Here is a 20,953-nt window from a genome sequence, read left to right on the forward strand (position 1 = left end):
TTGTAGGTTAGATCTAGAGAGCCATATCTTTACTTGTAGAAGACCTCTAATAAAGAAATATTATTGTGTTTGTTATTATGGGTAAGGTAACCAAATGCAGATAAATCATCATAAGTTACATATTTGCTATTATATATATATATATATACAATGGGGATATAAAAAATAAATAAATAAATAAATAAATAAATAAATAAAAAAAAAAAAACACCGCCAAATTTTGTTAGTACTTGGTTTCCGGTTGCTTAGAGAAAAAAAAAAGCATTTTTACACATGTAATTGTCAAAGTCAAGATTCAACATAATAGTGTATGCATTTTGACTTTTTTGAAAATATTTCCTTATAGACTAACCTTAACGACTAGCAACCATTTAAAATGTATAACAAAATGAGTCAAGGGCCATAATAATGCAAAAGAAAATTACATGAATTTATGTATAAAAATATTGAACCTTTGAATGTAAGGAGGAGTTTTGTCACAAAACCCACTAATCAAACATGTGTCGATAATAATCCAATCGTGAATAATCCAATCAGCAATCGCAAATACCTTGAAGAAATCACTATGTATGAAAACATTGGCATTTTTTCCAAATATCCAGAAAGTAATGGTATGCAATGTAAACAAATTTTTCTGCATATTAAAACTTTGAAAAATTACCAATTATTAGACAGGCTGAAAATACAATGGAATATTTCAAAATTTTGTAGGATTCTTCTTGCTTAATCAAAAAATGTTCAAAAAGATACATTAACAATCTAATCACCAAAATAATATGCGTGATATATTTTGAAGAAAAAATAAATATATAGAGTGGACAACATATATTCTCCTTTGATCGGAATCGATTCTGTTCTTTTCTTTCACAATTGTGTGATTGATTCATTGATTCATTGGTTTGTGCAAAAAGGGAAAGCACGTCAGGTATTGTCTTGTCATCTCTAATGTCGCCTCTGCTAACAAACAAATGATGATGAGTTATATGTAAGACATACATACATATAATCCATATTATTTATAATTTTTACTCAAATAACAATATATTTTTTTAACCCATCATATTTATCCGGACCAAAGAGCATTATATTCCCTCCCACTTTTCATCTTTTGTCTAGATAACGAATCATATTATATGTATCTTAAATAAACACGAATGCATGTGAATAAATGTGCTACTTATAATAATACCTTGTGCCTCTTGAACATCCTTCTTTCTTTAGCATCATCTGAATCCATGAAAAAAGATGTTCATTCCATTTGTTGTTGGATAAAGCCATGATTTTACCTAATTAATATATATCATATAAACTCATTATAAACTGCTAAATAAATATTTCAAACAAATCGGATCATGTGGCTAAAACGATCATAAAACATTTAGTCACTAAAATGATTTAAAAAAATTTAGAGGCTAAATCGATAAAATGGTGAAAGTAGAAAAACTTTTCTGTTATTTTTTCCAAAGATAAAAGTAATTCAAGCATCCTATATTGATTGTAAAGTACACAAACTCTAATAACACAAATATTAACAAAATGCGTAGTGTGAATTAAAATCAAGGTGAATATTCTCGAGAACTAGCCAGCAGGGAGAATGTATAAAAAAAAAAAAAAAGAACAAAAAATAGATTGATAAACTTTTATTCGATAGTTTGAAACAAATAAACTGATAATACAAAAGCATATATAGATAAGAAAACATAAATAGATGACAACATTACTGTAATAGGGCTTAGTTTTGCACTTTTGTGACTTTGTCACAGATTAAACTATCTACGTATACCATGAGTCACTGCAATTGGTAGAGATAAATATCTTGAATTTTTACAGGAAGTCCTAGTATAATAACAACCTAATTTGATCGTATAATCATTAATGCCTATCTCTCCAAACAGGTTATATATATTCAAGTAAGTTCCAACTTCAAGCAAATAAAGAAGTTCATTAAGCATCAGGTATCTAGTATTTACAATCTAGTTATGAATGTTCATAACGAAAGAAGTTCATGGTGATATAACTTGAAATGGGAGATCATATCCTTTTCAATGCTAATCACTGACCAATAAAATGTTCAAATTGCAAACAACACCTCGAAAATTCAATAGGAAACAAAATGTTGTGTATGATGGCAGAGAGAAACACAGACCGAACCCTAAGAACTGCTTATGAACATGGATAATACAAGGGAACTATTGAAGATAGTTTGATACAAATACTCGATTGAAAGCGATGATTTATTGAAATAACATAATTGGCTATTATAGAGCATATATTACACGCAGAGAACATACGAAAGATAAATAAATTTGTGTGCGGCGATGATTTACCTGATACGAATCATCAAGGATCAAAGCAACTGTTCGTCGTGAGAGTTGTAGTTCGGTTTACAAAACAAAAACTTGCAAAGCGATAGATCTAGGGTTTTCAGATGAAGAATATACCAAACGATGAAGAACATGTATGAAGAGTTTCATGAATGAAGATGAAGTAACAAAACATAAAACCACATAACAAGATGAATCTTCAAAGCAGATCATAAAACAATTTTGAAATCGTGTTTCTATTCATTTTTTTTTCTACAGATCCATGTTTCAGTTCTTAAAACAACTTCACATATCAATGTTCTTCAATATGAACTGGCGATTTGTTGAAGCAGATCTTCTATTTTTATTCCAAAATCGAGTGGATCTCTGTTCCACATTTCCTTTTTTTGTTTCCAAAAGAATAATTAAAAAGTTCTTCCATTTCAAGTTTTTCACATGAACACACTTAAAGAGACAAATTTATGTTTTTTTGTGGATTATTTGGGTTTGAACTCAGTTTTTGGTGGGTCTTATGAGTGACCAGAAATTTCTTGGTTATTGCTGGAAACAACGCCGGGAAATCAAGTTTGACCGGGAAGGATGACCAGAAAACTCATGTTTGGCCGAAAACAACTCGGAAACCAGCAAAACCACTATTAGCGATCATACTGGTATAATGTATATGTTTCAACAAGATCAAGAGTTAATAAATCACGAAAAATAACATAATGACCAAATGACCAAAAGTTAAAGTAAGTTGCTCTCTCAAGTCATTATCCCAAAAAGAAATTACTTATATCAAATAACCGATAACAAAAATGACTATAAGTCTTTTATTGTCACACTTTTATATTTTAATGTGTATCTAAAAGTAGCCAGTTGACATGATGAAGATAAAAAAAAATATGATTATAAGTTATATATGGTCACACTTTTATATTTAATTTGTATCTTAAAGTAAGCAATTTTCATGATAAATATAAAATCATTATGACTATAAGTCATTTATGGTCACACTTTTATACTCTAATATGCGTCAAAAAGTAACAAATTGTCATGATAAAGGGAAAAAATGTGACTATAAGATTAAGTAGGGTTCTAATCGACTCAAAAGAACAAATATAATAGCTTGTTCATATTCATTCATTTAAGTTAACCTAACAAACGAACAAACATGAATGAATAAATAAACAAAATTTCTTATTTGTATCCGTTCGTTTAACCAATTATATTATCCATATTCGTTCATTTATGTCCGTTAAGATGTAAAACGAACATAAACGATCATAAATAAACAAAACATAAAGCATTAATGAACATAAAAACTTCACTTCACTCATATCAGTTAAATAATATTATGGGATTTGATGGAACCGATCTAATCGAATTACCCATTGGATGTTGGATTTTGTCAACCAATCCAAACTAATTCGCTATATCCAACTAAACTGATCAAATTGGACATTTGATTGGATTAAGTTTATCCATTGAATATATTTGATTTGTTATCTATCATCCAACCAATTTTAATTCATTTCCTACCCAATAATAGCCAAACATAATTATGATTATTAAAATTAAAATTATATTATGATTATTAAAATTAAAATCGTACACAATTACACTAAAAAAGACTGACAAACGACACTTCAAGTCTTCAATTTCAACAACCAAAGTTTAAACATGGAAAATTGAATTGACTATACTTGTAATTTTCTATAATATTAATTGGATGGTAATTGGATATTTATTCAATTAATATTATTAGATACCCAATTGAAATAACATTAGATTAGTTTGGTTATCCATTGGATTTTAAGAGTGATCCAATGACTGATCTAATCCATTTGGATTTTAAAATTTCGAAACCGATCACATACAATTGTAATTGGATGTGCAATCCAGTTAGTTGGTTTGTAATTGGATCGGTTAAGTTCTACACACCTCTACCATATTAAAAAATAATAAAATAATAAAATAAAATAACTCACTCAAACAACACGGCCGGATTGGTCAAACCGACATTGGTAAAGACCGTTTCGAAAAAAGACGGAATTTAGAGTCTAGACTTTTTTTGTGTATTTGATGATTCGTACACAACAATTTTAGCAATATACAACAAATTGTATTTTATTTGTACAGAAGAATCTTGTAAATCATAACTTGTATATGCCTAAAAAATGTTATGTACATGTAAAAAAGTCGAATGAGACGGAATTGGGCCAAAATTGTTTTCACACCAAAATGTTTCTGGGATTTTAACCAATTTACGTGATCTATGGGCTAAACTGTTAATGATTTCTGTTGGGCCGGTATGTAATCAAATAATCCAATCAAAGAAGCAGAGGCCGGATATTAGAGGAGAAAGAGAAAGCTTCATTTCGTTTCAATGGCGACGTCACAGTTGGTGAGAACTATTTTAGATCCAACGAAAAACTGGTTCGCCGCCGTGCACAAGAAAACTATCACGGAACGCCTGCGCAAATACGGTCAGAATCTTTTCTGTTTGTGTGTGTATGTGTATTTGTGTGTATCTAATCATCTATTGCGATTCTTTCTCTTTTTCTTTCTGTCCATGACTGATGATTGTGGTATGTGTACTAAAAATGAAAATTAGGGTTGCGATATGATGATTTGTTCGATCCGATGGAGTGTTTGGATATCAAGGAAGCAATGAGAAGACTACCTCGTGAGATTATCGATGCTAGAAACCAACGGATTTTGCGTGCCATGGATCTCTCCATGAAACACGAGTATCTCCCCAAAGATCTACAGGTCCATTTTCAATAATACATCTTACTAGTACTAAATACTAATTCAGCATCTTTGTGCATCAAAAATACAAAACTTGACTTGAAATCAGGCGTGAAATTGATGTTTTGTTCTTGTTGTTACAGGCACAACAGACACCATTTAGGAGTTATCTTACTGATATGCTGGCTCTGGTAAGTTCATAAGGATTTGATTATTCACTTTGGATATATTTTCATGAGTATCTTTTGTTTATAGCCTATTCTACAATATTACAAGCTAATGATAAAATAAATAGTTTATTTAGCTTGAAATAGAAATCCTTGATCCTATTGCATTATACATTGTAGTAGTGATTAATGATTTATAAAATAAGAAACTAAAGGCTAAAATTTTAAAACAAAAACTTATGTCTTATGTTTGTGAGAAATAATGACTGAGGAGTATGGATTCTGTTTGATAGTTGCTAATTGAATCATGGCAAAGACTATAACAAAGTCGGGAGATTGATAGTGAGTCAGCATCGGTATTAGTATCAGTGTCAGTCTCAATCTCAATCTAACGTTTGTCAAACACAGTGTAACCTGTTTTATCCGTGCATTGGGATTGATTTAACCGAAAACAATTAATTTTGTTTTTAAAAAAGGTAAAGAGGGAGAATGTAGAACGTGAAGCCTTGGGAGCATTGCCACTTCAGCAGCGAACATTACCATAATTAATTAATTATGTCATTTTGATTTTGGGGTGCTGGATATTTCGGTTTCATTCCTGTTCATGGTGGGATTTGGCAAATATTCAAATTATTATTCGATTCGGAATGTTGTTGAAGATCATTTATATTCATGTATCGTTTCAATTTTCAACATCTCACTACATATTTTTCGTTTGTTTGTCTTTCAACTTTAATAAACCTAAAGCGAAAAATTGTGTGTTATTATTATTGTAACGTGCTTTCTTTACAGGGTTTAATTACTCGGTTTAGGCTAAGATTCTAACTTTTTAATTGGTTTCATTGTGGTCGGTGGACACATACAATATACTAAAAGAAAAAACAATAATTAAAAAGAAAAGTAAAAATAAATCCGATAAAAGCAATTTTGTCGTTTCATATATATTAGGACCAAAATCGAAATAAAATCAGAAATATAAAAATATTAATGTTATGATTTTAAAAAAAAGGGAATTCATTATAAACACCATGCAAATTTTCTTTAAAAATTAGATAAATAACATAAGTCTATTTAGTTCATCTATAAAATAACAGCATGGCATTTATAAATATTTTTAAGACCTTTGTTTAAAAAAATAATAATAATAAATACTCTCTTAGAACAAGCTCTGCCTTAAAAATAGGCATATACAATTACACATCTAAACAAAAACAAAAATTGGGCACTATATGGACAAAAGTTGATTGTATATTATGTCATTCACACTTACATTTTTACATAGACACGAACAAATCAATAACAACTAAATTCCATACTTTGTTCTCATCTATTTGTTTTGTTTCACTTGAAATGGATTAAAAAAAAGGTTTTTAAGCTTCCACTAAATTCACCAAAAATGATGAAAATCAGTATAATGATCAACACATTTTCCATCTAAAAAGTTTACTATAGATTCGACCACGATTTGCTTGTGTTATTTGTTTCCATTAGTGATAAGAACCTTCATGATATGTGACATCTTACACAACTACATTTGTTTCTTATATTGTTTGGATGTCATGAAAAGAAATCTCATGGAAAATTCGTAACGTATATTCCTTTTGGAGGACCACGTATATACATAGGTACACGTTTTGAAAGTTCAATTGGAAAACATTTGTGTCAACGTTCCACGTTCCATATGAGTTCGAAATAAGACAACTCTTACTTGGTCGTTTTTGCTCTAGGGTTTTTGTCCATATATATTTAAATATTTTGGTCAATTTTGAACTTAAAAATATATTTTATTTGAGTTTTTAGAATCGAATTCAGAGTATATTCTTGGACGGCACACATTTGATATTTTTGTTTTTGTACATGGTAACAAGAAGGTTTGATATGACCAACCATTCTAAATAATTAACGTTACATTAAGTTTGGTTAGATTGAAATATGAATTAATTATTGTGAAAATACAAATAACAATTTATCAATAAATAAATTGTTTTATTTATTAAGATTTGATTTTCATCGGAATCAATGATTATTTCAATCCGACGTTCTAAAATCATTCACATATGATAATTAGTTTTCATTTGAACATATATCATATTAAGTTTATACAAATTGTACAAAACAAACTAGTTGGTTTTAAGTGATTTTGGAAGACATGTAGAAGATATTGTGAGGAATTCATTGATACATAGTCTCATGTTCGTAAAGGGGGAATAGTAGAAGTCTCCATTCAAAAAATTATATAAAACCCCAAATATTCGGAAAAAAAATGAAACATTGTCTATATAGAATATACTAAAACCCAGCCGGACTTTTGTTTGATAATTCTTTTTTTCTCTTACATGTTAACCCCTACATCTTTCTTCCTTTTCTTTTCACACACCCAATTTTTTTTTTTTTTGTTGCTTTCTCTTTCCCTGTGAATCCAAACACAATTATTCCAAGCTTAGACATATAAACATTCTAACTTGTACCTCCATCCATTGATAGTTGTACCTTAAGGAGGGTTGGCTTTACATGTATACAAAGTAAGCAAGGGCTTAGGACCCCCCTCTTTAAGGGGCCCTTAGCCCAAAATCCATTAATTAAATTTTGTTGTTGATTTTGGATTCTTCCATCCGACGCACGATTGAAACTGAGAAACTCTTCTGCTAAGTCAACCGATTGTTCTTCTCATCTTCTCCATTCTTCTTTTTCCTGAGCTCTTAAGTATAATCATTTAGATTGTTAAAAAAAATCAAAAAATCAATTCTTGAGTCTTGATTGTTCAAAAGACCGATTATCATCAGTCTATCAGTGAGCCTGAAGACACAAGTCTGAATGTCGATTCAAAAATCAAACGGTATTGTTCATCCTCTCTGATTCTTTGATTCTTTACCAATTAAAAATCAAACTCCATTGGTAATTCTTCTTTCTTGATTAGACTATCTATTAGGGTTAATACTTAATAGGGTTTAATTTTATTTTAATCTTCATTGTGTGAAGTTTGATTTTGGAACCGGGTTTGCATTTTGAATATTAGAATCAACCTGAGTTTGGAGTTTAGATATTGGAAGGATCGATTTTGGTTGGAACGAATTTCAGTTTTGCAATTCTATATTTCCATTTTAGCTTACTCAAGGAGTCAAGCCCTCAAGGTCAAGGTGGTCGTTATGAAATCACTTTGCCAAACAAGTAAAGCGGGTATTTTCATACTATAACTCTACAATCCATTACTATTTACTTTTAATTTACTTTTTATTGTTTTGGTGATAGTTATTGTTAACTAAATTATCAAAAATCATAAAAAAAGATTAGCTATTTTTAATTGAAAAAAATTTAGTAAAAAAAATTGATTAAGAAAATTTCATTAGAGAATTTGGATCTAAAAAGGCTAGAAAAATTAACTTTATGCCTTAAATATATTCACAAAAATATACATAATTAAAGAAAAAAAAATTAACTCCGCAAATTATAAACTTTTTAGTTTATTATTGTCGGTCCTAAACCCGGATAAAGAAGGAGGGCTTATAACATTAAGTATAGTAAATGCCAAAATGTCCTGTATTTTTGGTCCGTTTAGATGTCCAAACTGGTTGAACCACCCCTACCTTAAACATAAATACTTGTATATCCAAACTAAAGTTGGTATAAATTCAAGGTTATAAACATTTTGACGTAAATTTAAAACTTACATTCGTCAACTTAAAAAACATGTTTTTAATGTACGTGTCATTATAAATTCGAGTTTTTCTATGTTTTAGTCTTTTTTTTTTTTAATTTTACGTTTTTGTGCTTTTTTTTTTGCACACTTCCTATGTATAAATTGGGTCACATATAATATGTTTTAGATTACTTAAACTTCCCTTTGTTAACATAAAAAGTCAATCTTACTTGTATATTTATATGTACATGTTGGTATAAATTTAACTTTCTATATATTTCGACGTAAATTTTGTGTACGATTTACGTTCTTATTTTTATATATGTTTGTTACATATGTGTTTAATCATATATAATACATTTTCATTCGACAGTATAAATTGAAGTTATTAACTGATACCGATCTTGTATAAATTTAAGTATAAATTAGTTATTCATATATAATACATTTTCATTCGACAGTATAAATTGAAGTTATTCACTGATACCGATCTTGTATATTTAACTAACTTTTATCAATACAATTGTCAAAATTCAACTTAAATCCATGTCAACACAATACACTGAGTGTAAATTCCTAGTTAAGCAACAAAAACTAAAGAATAGGACCATTTGAGGTTGTTAAATTTCGATATACATTTAGTTTTCTTTAGGAAACTACGGATTCAAATATTTTGATCAACATTGCACGATTCTATAATTAAAATATAATTATTATGTAATTGAAAAATGAATAGTTTTAAAATATTTTTATAAACATATTATAAAAAAGACTATTTATTAAAATACAACAAAAGTTAAACATTTATAATATGAAAAATGACATTTTCATTTATATTTTTTATTTATCCATTCAAAAAACAATATGATTTTTTGTCTCCCTTATTTTGATCCAAGAAAATGAATTATAACGAGCATAACTTGCACTTCTTTTAAACGAATGAATAGAAAACATAAGTAAAATTATCATCTCCTTTTGTTTATAGAGTAAATTATACCAATGGTCCCTATGGTTTAGTGTAATTTGCGCATTTGGTCACTAATTTTTTCTTTAACTCGGAAGATCCCTATTGTTTGTTTTTGTTACGTGCTTGACCCCTATCTTACCTAAAAAAGACTATATTGGTATTGGTTTTTTAATTTATATTAAATAAACACACCCCCAAACTCACCCCTCACCTTACCTTACCTATTCCACTATTTTTTTCTATTTAAATTATAGTATTTTTAGGTAAGGTAGGGACCAAGCGCGTAATAAAAACAAAAGTAGGAACCAAGCGCGTAACAAAAACAAACAGTAGTCACCTTCCAAATTAAAAAAAAAAAAATTAAAAACCAAGCGTGCAAATTGCCCAAAACTACAGGGACTATTCGTGTAATTTACTCTTTGTTATAATATTACAGACTCGTATACACAAATAATAATAATCGCCATTCAAAAAAAATATGGGATATATACAATCTATCAAATATAAACCAAAAAAGCGTGTAACGGTCCTACACGTGACACTTTAGTACAAAACCGACACGTGTACGATCTTGAGCCGGTTGCCCTATATAAACAAAACCCCAAGGAGAGAACTCACTATCCACCTGCAAAATCTTTATCGGCAAAACAGGAAAATAAATCATCTGTACTTTCTCTCTCTACAAACTCTACAAAAATGGCAGCAAGTCTCATGCCTATTCAGCCTCCGGTCATCGTCCGAGCGTCCGCCTCCACCTCCGGCAACCAAAAGTCCGACTCTCAACGCAAAAGCTGGTGGACTCCACTCTTCGGCTGGCCCTCCGAGCCCGACTACATTGACTCCGGCAACATCGACAAAAACAGGAAGAATAACACTACTTTTTCGGCGAGATCAGGCGCCATTTCGGAATCGGATCTGGATCAGAGACCGGTCAGATCTCGTATTACTCCGGGGAGTTTCACTGAAGAAAAGGCGAGGAAGCTCCGGATGTTGACGATGGAAACGGAGTCGTTTCACGATGCGATGTATCACTCCGCCATCGCTTCACGTCTCGCTTCAGATTTCTCCGATCGTTCTGATGAATGATTGATCTCCGATTTCTGGCGAGTATGTGTTTCTATTAATTTCAAATTGCAATTTAGTTTTGTACAATTAGATTAAAGTTGTAGATGTTTCTTTTCAATTTAGTAACTATTATTTTAAAAGGTTACTTTCATAGTTGTAGTATTGTAGACTTGGAAGTTGGAAACGAAAGGCAGATGTTGATAGCATATGATTTTGTAATGTTTTTATATTAGAGATCTTTGATTAACCGACCCTTGAAGATTGGGATGATGTATGTATAATACTAATGGTAGTAATAATTTGTATATAAATAAAATATTTGTTTAATTTAATTATCGAGATTAACTAGTTTTAAATTGTTGACATAGACCTAATTATTTGTTTAATACGAATTATTGATGCAAGTTGCAAATGTGTTCTTGTGCTTATCGCCTTCCAAAAGAGCACTAGGCATACGTTAATAGTTTCTTTAACGTCATCATTGTTTTGCCTTTTTCTTTGTTTTTTATCCATTTAGTAATTAGATCTTTCTTTTTAATTTTGATTGTATCAACGTTTATCTTTATCTATAAGATCTAATGTGTGCATAACAATTTTTTTTCATAAATGATAATTTATATTTTAAAATAAATTGTTGTGTGAAAAAGAAATTGTTAGTCTATGAATCACTTGCTTGTATGGTTTTTGGTTCAAAATAATAATTACATAACATGACTTGGTTCAAAACAGAAAATAATTATCCTTTTATATTTTCTTCCAACATATTTTTCTATTCATTTTAAATGATACATGTCATTTAATGAAAATAATAATATTTAAATATTTTTGTATGTTTCATATCACTTTAAATAGAAGGATAAAAAAAATACCGAAGGATATTTAAATCTCAAATCAAAATAATATAACACAAAATTGCAAGGTTGGTCCATTTGTTTGTGCGCTTCAATACAACAATCTAAGAACTATATGTTTATGCGTTTAGTCCATGTTTTTTTTAAAAATGCTTTTTTTTTTTTAAAAGCAAATAGATTAAAAAAACTAGCACAAATTACAAAGTACAAGCAAGAAAAGGAGAAATAGGCCAAACCGACCAACTGCTATTTCTAAATACCGATCTATTCTTAAACCAATTAAAGGATAACAACTGAATTTTATATGCCGCCTTGAGAGAAAAATTTCTCGTGTTGTTTAACACCAAAACATTACAAGTTTTCCAAATAACCCACACTGCCAAGTATAACAGCATCAACTCCATTTTTTTTTTCTTTTTTTACTTCCCATCGGGATCTTCAAAATAGAGATGAAGTCCTCAATACAGGTTGGAGCAGTAATAACCAGGCCACTCCAGGCTCCAAACCAAATCCAAATATACGCAGAAAAAGTGCAATTGAAAAATACATGCTCCATGTACTCCATTTCACTACCACACCATTTGCAAGACACCTCGTTAACCACATCCCCTCTAAGCAATAAATTATAAGCAATTAGGATCTTGTTACAAACTAACCTCCAAACAAAACAATTAACTTTCAAAACAATTAACTTTGATAGGGACCCAACTCACCCACCGAAAGCCAGCCATGCTACCAATTGCACATTGATTTAACGCCATCAAACCTCTAAGAGAAGAAACCGAAAACATTCCCAAAGAACTACCTTTCCACACCCAAGTATCATGAGAAATGGACAGATATGTACCTGCCACAACACCTATTAACTCATGTTTAAATCCTGACACTACTCAAACTCTGTGGTTATGTAGATATGTCTGCAGTAACTCTAGGGTACGAGACATAACTGATCCTAAACCCTCGTTAGGAAATCTCCATTTTCAAAAAAAGCTAAATAATCTTTGCTTATCTAAAAATAAAAATGGATATTTTTGTATATTATTATTATGGAGTTGCGTTACTTTTTTTATAAGTTGATAACATATATCATTTTAACAATTTTGAAACATATTAAAAAATTATAAATATATTATTATTATGGAGGTTGTTACTTTTTTATATAAATTGATAACTTATATTCTCTTAACATTTTCGAAACATGTTACAACATATATTCTAAGTTTTTTAGATGTTTTTTTATTTTCATGTTATGTATATTTAATTTAAATTAATGGAATTTAAGTCTTTTATTTATTTGAATCCCTATTCTAATAAAAGAATAGGTTTAATCTCATATTGATAAGTGTCATGCAATTAGAACCCCTCATTAATGTTATATATCATTTATCATGTCACTTGTCAATCTATTAATTATTCATTTCAAATTTTAAATTTTAAATTTTCCACTCTAATTTTATTAAATTAATAATTGATTCTTCATTTTAAATTTCAAATTTTAAAATTTCTCCCTTTAATTATATTAAATTAATAACATTAGATTAAAAAATAAAATAAAATTAATACAAATTATAAAATGATATAACTCCATGTATTTATTTAAATCAACGATTATAATTTTATATATAACTAAAAAAATATCTCTTAAGTAATAATTTATTTAAAATAATTGTATAATAATTTTGATTTTTTAATACGAAAGTTTAATTAATTTTATAACTGTGGTTATCGCAGGTTATAAACTAGTTGTTTAATAAATTTAAAAACAACTAATGCATGCCATGGGGACATTTATTGTGCATGGAAGACCCATGAAATTGTGGTAAATTTGAAGTGGCATTAACTAGACGCTGATGTAGCAGACAAAATGGTATGTCAAAAATAACACTACTTCCTCCGGCCTAAACACCAAAAGCCTATCACGCAAGTACACCAATTTTAACAAACTTTCCTACAACAAATATCTTGTCGTAGTCTATCACCAAACGCGAAAAACACAACGAACAACATTCCATAAAGATACCATGTACCTGGTATGACATGTTAGGCTAAAGAGACAAACATTATGTCATCAACCAATGATATGAATAAAAGTGTCAAATATGTAAACTCACATATTCGCGTTCAATCTTTTGTTGTCAATTTATTCTCAATGATTATTTTTTAGTAATCTCCAAAGGCATTATGACTTGGTTCAAAAGAAAATATTTGTTAAATGTGAAGATTTCTTCAAAAAATTTAGGGTTTTTTCTATTTAAAAAACTATTTAAAACCAGAAGAATGCTGGTAAAACTGCTAAAAGTAGGGCTGACAAAATTGTACTACAGAAACCAACCAATATGTTACTAACCGAACCAAAAAACTTGGTAGCCAACATGTTTGGTTAGTAGTACCGTACCAATTGATCAATGTTGGTATATTAATAGTACAAAAGTTTGAATACTATGGTAATGATGTACCAATCAATTCATTATATATATATATATATATATATATATATATATATATATATATATATATATATATATATATATATATATATATATATATATATATATATATATGAAATGTTATATTTCAAATGTTAATTGTGCTTAGTGTTTATAGTTTTAATAACATTATATTAGTTATTTAGTCGTATAGTCAATAGTTATTACCATCTTAAAACATAAAATTAAAATGTTACTTTAGCGTTATTTTAGTAAAATTCTTTGGTGAACTAAAAGAATTATATAACTAATTTCTATACTAAATATCAAAATCTCAATGTCTTTGATTATTTGTAAATCTTACAATAGAAAATTAAAAGAAGTTTGTATATACCGTTATCAATTTATACCAACCAAACTTGTTGTTAGCCAAATAAGTATACTTGATACGGTACTCGGTACCAACTTTTTAATATCAATTATAGTTGGTACAGTACACGGTTTAGAGAAAAATGAATTGGTTCCGTATCAATTCCACCCCTAACTAAAAGGGTCAAATCATAAATAAAAAAAATGAAAATATGCAATGTTTTTTTTATGAAAAATTAATAGTTGAGGTTTAATCCGGAAAAAACCCCAATATGTAAGGCTTTTTTATAAAATTATTTTATAAAAAAAACTATTTGGAATCAAATATTTAGAAAAAAAAAATTAAAGTTTAATCCGAAAGGAAACCCCAATATATAAGTTTTTTATAAAATTAATTTCTAAAGAAAAATCTATTTAAAAATTATGAATCAAAGATTTTTACTTATCTAATTTAGAATTCAAATTATTCTAAATCTTTTTAGGGTTTCTTCATTAGAGATGTCAATGGGGACAAACGGAACAGGGAGTACACGCTCCTGCTCCTGAAATTCCACCGTTCCTCATTTGACTGCTCGCCCCAACCCCTACCCCCAAAATTAATTAAAACGGGGGTTAAAATTGTCCCACCCCCGTCCCCGTCCTCTATTTTTTATAAATAAATACCCTTAAATGGGACGGACCCTAATAGAACCGGGATCCCACAAGATTTTTTGTTCTTCGTAGAGTTGTCATTCTCGGATTTTACTCGATAAAAATGTGGCATCAAGTGATATTCTCGATATTATTTTTCTATTAGTACAACAACCAAACAAGTGGCGTATCTTCATGTATCTATTGATCTATCAATACAATTTACTTATTTCCAAAAGCATATCAATTTTGACACATGGAGGCAAACTGGACATTTTCAATTATTAGCGACTAACGTAAACCTTAAAGCTAGATTTTTTTGAGTAAATTTGAGAACGATATTAAATTCTATCACTTTTTCATAAATCAGATATAATTATGATTTAAATTTCCTGTTATTCTTTTGCCGTTCATGATCTTTTCTAAAGAAAGATAACGAAATTGGATAAAATTATCGTAGGTAAGACTCCGTATTCCTTTATAAAAATCAAATCTTTTCATTACGACTAAATTTAAATTTTGAAATAATATTTGCTGACAATTCTTACAAATTAACCTTTGAATTAAAGACCAAATTTGTTAGTATTTTTGTTATAACAGATTATGACATTTTGGTCGTCACATGGAACTGGTTATTATTTCGCCACGCATGGAAATATTTCATTTTTTTTCAACTTTATGTTATATCACCTTTTATCTTCACGAGCATGGTTATTTTCTTCACATATTATCACTTTCTTATATTATAAGCATTATAAATTACAATCGTTAATCCTTCGTTTTTTTCTAAAACAGGTTTAATCCTAAATTAACTTATTTATACATAAGTTTATTATGTAATTTTTCTAAAGACACCATAGTTTTTGGAAAAAGGTTACTTGGTATAAAATGACATTTTTGTATATAAAACTATTGATATGGGTTGGTTGTTCAATGATATGAGTCCACTATACCATCGTAACAAAGTAACAAACTATCTTATCAAGATGCACATCCCAACACTAGGGAATAGGGAAAGACATTAATATTATAGCACCCGATTTTAAAAGGCAACTTAAATTATTTAAATAAATTAAATAAATAAGATAATAAACAGAATGATAAATAAAATAAATCTAATAATTTTAATTGATAACATATAAATATTGAGTCAACGTGTAAAAATTTTGGAGTTGCCTAGGTAAAAATAGGAAAAACTCATGCAACTCTTATTTAACTCACTTAATCTCAAAAAAGATTAATATTGTTAAGAAATAAATTGGATAGGGTTGATTTAGTAACATAAAAGCTAGTAGATAAGTTTGGGACAATTTAGAGTTAAATGAGAGAAATTGGAAAGTAAGGGACCCAAGTTGCCAAAATTACAAACTTTTGAATTAAACATCAAAACCTCACAAGTCATAACTCTCTTCGCTTGGATCGATCTACAGCTTGGAAGAGAGACTTTGGGATACGTTTTTGAGAGTTGAAGGAGGATTGGAGATAATTTGAAGTGATCTTTAAGAGTTTGGTGCTTTAATCCCTAAAAAAAGCTTAGGAAGGTAATAATCTTCATTTATATTCTCCATTTTAGTGTTCTAGGATTTTAATATTTTCAGATTTGAAATGCCATGATGATTAGGCATTAAAATAAAGTCCTAATTTAGGTTTAATCAATTGTTCATTAATCTATCAATTTATGAGTTTGTTTTGAAGCTCATAAACCCTATGTTAGTGAAATTTATATTTCGAGCTTTGGAAAAACGAAATTGATATCTTAGCTGGCTTACAATTATGTTTTGTATTCTCAAATTAAGTTGATCAATCCAAATAATAAGGCTAACAACTTCTGTTTAGTCAATTGAATGATTTTAAACTAAGTTTGGAGTTCTAGATTTGTATATGAACTGACTTGATTAGTTGGTTTATCAATTCATTTCACTATTCCAGTTTGGAATTATCATTGATAATCACAACTTTGGAACCTACTTTCAATTATTGATGATTAACTCTTCGAAATGAAGCTTACGAACTCCCCTTTTGTTAATTTTGATCTAAATCAATTGGATCTTCATTCATAACTTGTAAATCATTGGATTAATGATGATTTTAAGATGTTACTAGGAGTTGAAGGAAGGGAGTTAGAATTGATTTGGACAAGTTTTGGAAGCTTAATAGATTATTTAAGTCGAGTGGTGCAGGCATGTCATTCCACTCGATGAAACGGAATTACAAGGCAAATTCTACTCAATCGAATTGAAGGAAGGGAGTTACAATTGATATAAATCTTTTGATGTTTTAAAAATGTTTTAGGGGGTTGACAATGGGATTGGATTGTTGACTCTATCCAATACCTTTAAGAGTTGACTCCATGAATGCTCACTAGACTTTCCAATCCCAACTTATGTATTTTGTCATGTATTCATAATAGAATATTTGAGTAATAAGGTAGAACAAACTTCACATCTTGTTTAACAAGTTACACTTATATTTTTGGGACCTTGTTGCTAATTTGAACATTTTAACATTAAAATGAGATTTATTAAACTATTTTCAAATAGCTCATTCGAGAGAACCTTTTTCAAACCTAAGTTTTTTCAAAAAGCTTGTTAATTAATAAGTTCTTGTAATGAATTTCTTCAATGATTTGGTAGGTTTCATATATTATCAATAAACTAGTGAAGAAACCCCGCAAACGTGGGGTTCTAGGCCGTAGATTGTTTGCAAAGGATGTGACTGGATAAAAACATTTCAAAATGCTATCACTGGACCCTCTACAGTTAGGCATATAATCCACTATTCTTTCATTCACGCCATTTTAGGCCCCTCTATATCTAAGTAATTTACAAAGCTACGATCGAACATAAAAGCAAAAAAGATTAAAAAAAAAAAACACACAAATCAAACATCAAATATTCATGGGTTGGAACCCTATAGTGAATATACTATTCTACATGTTGTTTCCTAAGATGAAACTTTAATTGATTAAATTTTTATAAAGTACACAATTCAAATATGTTATTTTTTATTTATAACACTTTATTAAATTATATTAGATTTGTATGGAAAAATTCAAAACTATGATTATAAATAAATCAAATTTGACGGTAAATTGTCGAGAGCAAGAATTCAAAAGCATTCAAACAAAATACAATGGTTATTTTCATTAATTGTTACTATCTAAAATTTATGTTTTATACATTTAAAACTCCAACAGTTAGTTAATTATTGCCAAATATGTAAAACATTATTACTTTTACCAAATATATAAAATACTCTAATTCTTTAAAATTTATGTTTTATACATTTAAAACTCCAACGGTTAGTTAATTATTTCCGAATATGTAAAAATATTATTACTTTTACCAAATATGCAAAATACTCTAATTCTTAGCAAATATGCAAAATACTCTAATTCGTAGCAAATATGCAAAATGTTTACATCAGAGACCATTATTGTAAATAGTTAAATAGTTTAAGTTTTAAATGTGTAATGTATTAAGGTGGTGGAGGTGTAAAAACAATAAAAAAATTTAGAAGTTGTCCAATAATGGGAGTGGTCCAATAATATTAAATTACTGTTCCATAAGGAGCTTGGAATATATATATATATATATATATATATATATATATATATATATATATATATATATATATATATATATATATATATATATATTGTAAATAGACAACTTATACAAACATCTCACAAAAAAAACAAATTGAAAAAACTCCATTGCTCTGGAAATAAAAAGAGCTTTTCCATTTCAAAGCATATTCATGAAAAACAAAAGCTCCCAAAGAAACCCAATAAATGACCAGGTTAAAAGAAACCCTCATGTATTTGGAAGCCCTTTCTTCTACACTGATTCTGTCTTACCTTATTTTTTACCTACTTATTTTTAAATCTTAAAAATGAGTCACGGTTTGTTACACAGGACATGAGAGACCATGATCACATGTATTTGCAATTGGGAAGCACTGTACTGCATTTGACATGCATTAGGACAGGAACTGATGTCAATGAGACAAAATTGCAACCTTTTGTCCCATCCAAAAAGGTAGAACAGGGTGGGGACAAGGATGCATTCTCAATCTATCGTTTGTGCAAAAGACATAAATGTCCTCCAATTCAATCTAGTTCAATCTCAAAAAGTCAAAAACATTCTTCAAGGTAATAGCATAAAAATTAAAGTATGTTATTATTTATGTAAAAAATAAAGTATATTTCACAATTTTCCATGTTATATATAGCTAAATGTAAGTAGTTTGTTATTATGGGTAAAAAATAAAACACATCCCATTTATAAACAATCATACAACAAAAAGATAAAATAGAAAATTGATCATCCAAAACTGTTTGAAACTTTGAATATTGAGTTTTCATCCCTAAAGTTTCATAATATTGAGTTTTTTCGGGTTCTTATTTTGTTCTGAAGTAATTACCAATTAAGTCCAACAAAAATGAATGATAAACATATGCAATTTAATACCAGAGCATCATATTGCATTCGATCCACACCCATGAAAGCTTCATGTGAGATGATCTGCTGAGTCATTTACTCTCACTATCATAAAGATCTGATCTGAACATGTTTGTCAAGAAAAAAAAACTACATGCCAATAAAAGAACACCATGAAAAATAAGTTGAAGAAGATAAACTAATTTACCTCAAAAGCAGGTTTAACAGTGTAAAGAAAAGAAGAGAAAAGGATACACCAAGTAAGTTCCATGAGCAACAGCCCCAACCAAAACTGCTGTGAACAATCGATCCCTCAAAACTGGCTTGTGTCTCAATGTAAGTCGAACTGAACAGAAAAACGAATCATAATCTGATTAAACAAAAGCCATGAAGAAGTTAAATGAATCAACACAAACTTCACAATCACATTCAATATTTTGCCAAATCGTTTCCTTTTGGAATAACAGGATGAGATAATTGATGTCAGACATGATACAACACCATGAAAGTTTAAGCTTTACAGATACCATTAGAATCATGTCGATCTTCAATTTATCGAAATTCAATGTTTAGAAACGCAAATAATTGGAATTGGAAAAACACAATCCAGAAAAATCGACAATAAATTGTATAAACTTACTGAGAGGAAGAACAGGAGCATAAATCAGCGGAACTAAAAACTTAAACGGAGCTCCTTTACTCTGTCGCATATAAACAGCGTCGCTACATTATTATCAACAGAAACAATTGAATTAATACACGAACGAAGCAGTAAAACCCTCTCACTTTTCCTCGCCTGACTATAATTAATGGATCAAAAACATGAAATCAAAGGAAAGTACCCATCGGCGGGTTGAGAAGATGATGATGATGACATTGCAGGGGGGGATTCTAACGAAATCAAAATTAGGGATCGCCGATAGAGATGCCTTCGATCTACCTTGCTTACGGCTCCAAAAGTTTTTTCGAGTTTCTTTGGTCTTTCTTCGAGAAGAAAGTTACTAGGGGTGTTATTTTTGTCATCTTTGACGTCCATCAAAATATAATGTTTATACAATTAATTTTGAATAAAAAAATAAAATATTTTATTAATTTAAGACAAAACTACAAGAATATGTGTATGGTTAGCTAAAAAAGAAAATTATTGTTGTCCAAAAGATATTTAGATTAATACCACATATTCAAACTTTTTATTTTGTTGTGTGTTTGATCAAACTTATTTTAAACTTTTTTATAATGATGATTTTGTTTTTAATTTTTTTCTTTTTCAGTTTTTTTTTTTATTTATATACTTTTTTTATTAAAAGAAAAATAAAAAAGAAATCTCTCTCTCTCTCTCTCT

General features: G+C 29.1%; 3 protein-coding genes and 1 long non-coding RNA gene across 5 annotated transcripts; 2 read left to right on the forward strand and 2 right to left on the reverse strand.

Moving 5' to 3' along the window:
• Window positions 1–405: 405 nt before the first annotated feature.
• LOC145005714 (uncharacterized) lies at window positions 406–2,842 on the reverse strand. Its single transcript, XR_013662658.1, has 3 exons — window positions 2,328–2,842; window positions 1,190–1,286; window positions 406–954 (listed from the first exon to the last, which is right to left on the reverse strand). It is a non-coding gene; the product is annotated as an uncharacterized LOC145005714 (long non-coding RNA).
• A 1,798-nt stretch (window positions 2,843–4,640) lies between these two features.
• Window positions 4,641–5,919, forward strand: LOC145003896 (cytochrome b-c1 complex subunit 7-2, mitochondrial-like). Of its 2 annotated transcripts, none has more exons than XM_078962802.1 (4): window positions 4,641–4,792; window positions 4,921–5,078; window positions 5,201–5,248; window positions 5,701–5,919. In XM_078962802.1, the coding sequence occupies exons 1-4, from the start codon at window positions 4,693–4,695 to the stop codon at window positions 5,767–5,769; spliced, it is 375 nt and encodes a 124-aa protein (XP_078818928.1). In that variant the 5' UTR covers window positions 4,641–4,692; the 3' UTR covers window positions 5,770–5,919. The 2 variants fall into 2 exon arrangements, with proteins under 2 accessions (XP_078818928.1, XP_078818929.1); XM_078962803.1 differs by lacking the exon at window positions 5,701–5,919 and adding an exon at window positions 5,518–5,672.
• Window positions 5,920–10,524: 4,605 nt separating this feature from the next.
• LOC145006900 (uncharacterized) lies at window positions 10,525–10,914 on the forward strand. Its single transcript, XM_078965923.1, has one exon. The coding sequence runs from the start codon at window positions 10,525–10,527 to the stop codon at window positions 10,912–10,914; it is 390 nt and encodes a 129-aa protein (XP_078822049.1).
• An 8,576-nt stretch (window positions 10,915–19,490) lies between these two features.
• Window positions 19,491–20,621, reverse strand: LOC145005633 (SH3/FCH domain protein). The gene is made up of 4 exons (XM_078964746.1): window positions 20,454–20,621; window positions 20,252–20,334; window positions 19,867–19,957; window positions 19,491–19,734 (listed from the first exon to the last, which is right to left on the reverse strand). Exons 1-4 carry the CDS (start codon window positions 20,486–20,488, stop codon window positions 19,704–19,706), a joined length of 240 nt encoding a protein of 79 aa, XP_078820872.1. The 5' UTR covers window positions 20,489–20,621; the 3' UTR covers window positions 19,491–19,703.
• Window positions 20,622–20,953: the final 332 nt, after the last annotated feature.

Source organism: Lactuca saligna, chromosome 7 (assembly GCF_052625555.1).
Source record: "Lactuca saligna cultivar CGN05327 chromosome 7, ASM5262555v1, whole genome shotgun sequence".
In the NCBI taxonomy this organism is placed as follows: Eukaryota; Viridiplantae; Streptophyta; class Magnoliopsida; order Asterales; family Asteraceae; genus Lactuca; species Lactuca saligna.

Excerpts from the sequence above, each read along its gene's own strand:
- LOC145005633 (XM_078964746.1), bottom strand. The coding sequence starts at position 20,488 with ATGTCATCATCATCATCTTCTCAACCCGCCGATGG. Across the intron at positions 19,958-20,251 it reads TGCTCCTGTTCTTCCTCTCA|TTCGACTTACATTGAGACAC; the intron begins GTAAGTTTATAC and ends TTTTCTGTTCAG. Across the intron at positions 19,735-19,866 it reads GCTCATGGAACTTACTTGGT|ATCAGATCTTTATGATAGTG; the intron begins GTATCCTTTTCT and ends AAACATGTTCAG.
- LOC145003896 (XM_078962802.1), top strand. The coding sequence starts at position 4,693 with ATGGCGACGTCACAGTTGGTGAGAACTATTTTAGATCCAACGAAAAAC. Across the intron at positions 5,079-5,200 it reads ATCTCCCCAAAGATCTACAG|GCACAACAGACACCATTTAG; the intron begins GTCCATTTTCAA and ends TTGTTGTTACAG. Across the intron at positions 5,249-5,700 it reads TTACTGATATGCTGGCTCTG|GTAAAGAGGGAGAATGTAGA; the intron begins GTAAGTTCATAA and ends TTTTTAAAAAAG.
- LOC145006900 (XM_078965923.1), top strand. The coding sequence starts at position 10,525 with ATGGCAGCAAGTCTCATGCCTATTCAGCCTCCGGTCATCGTCCGAGCG.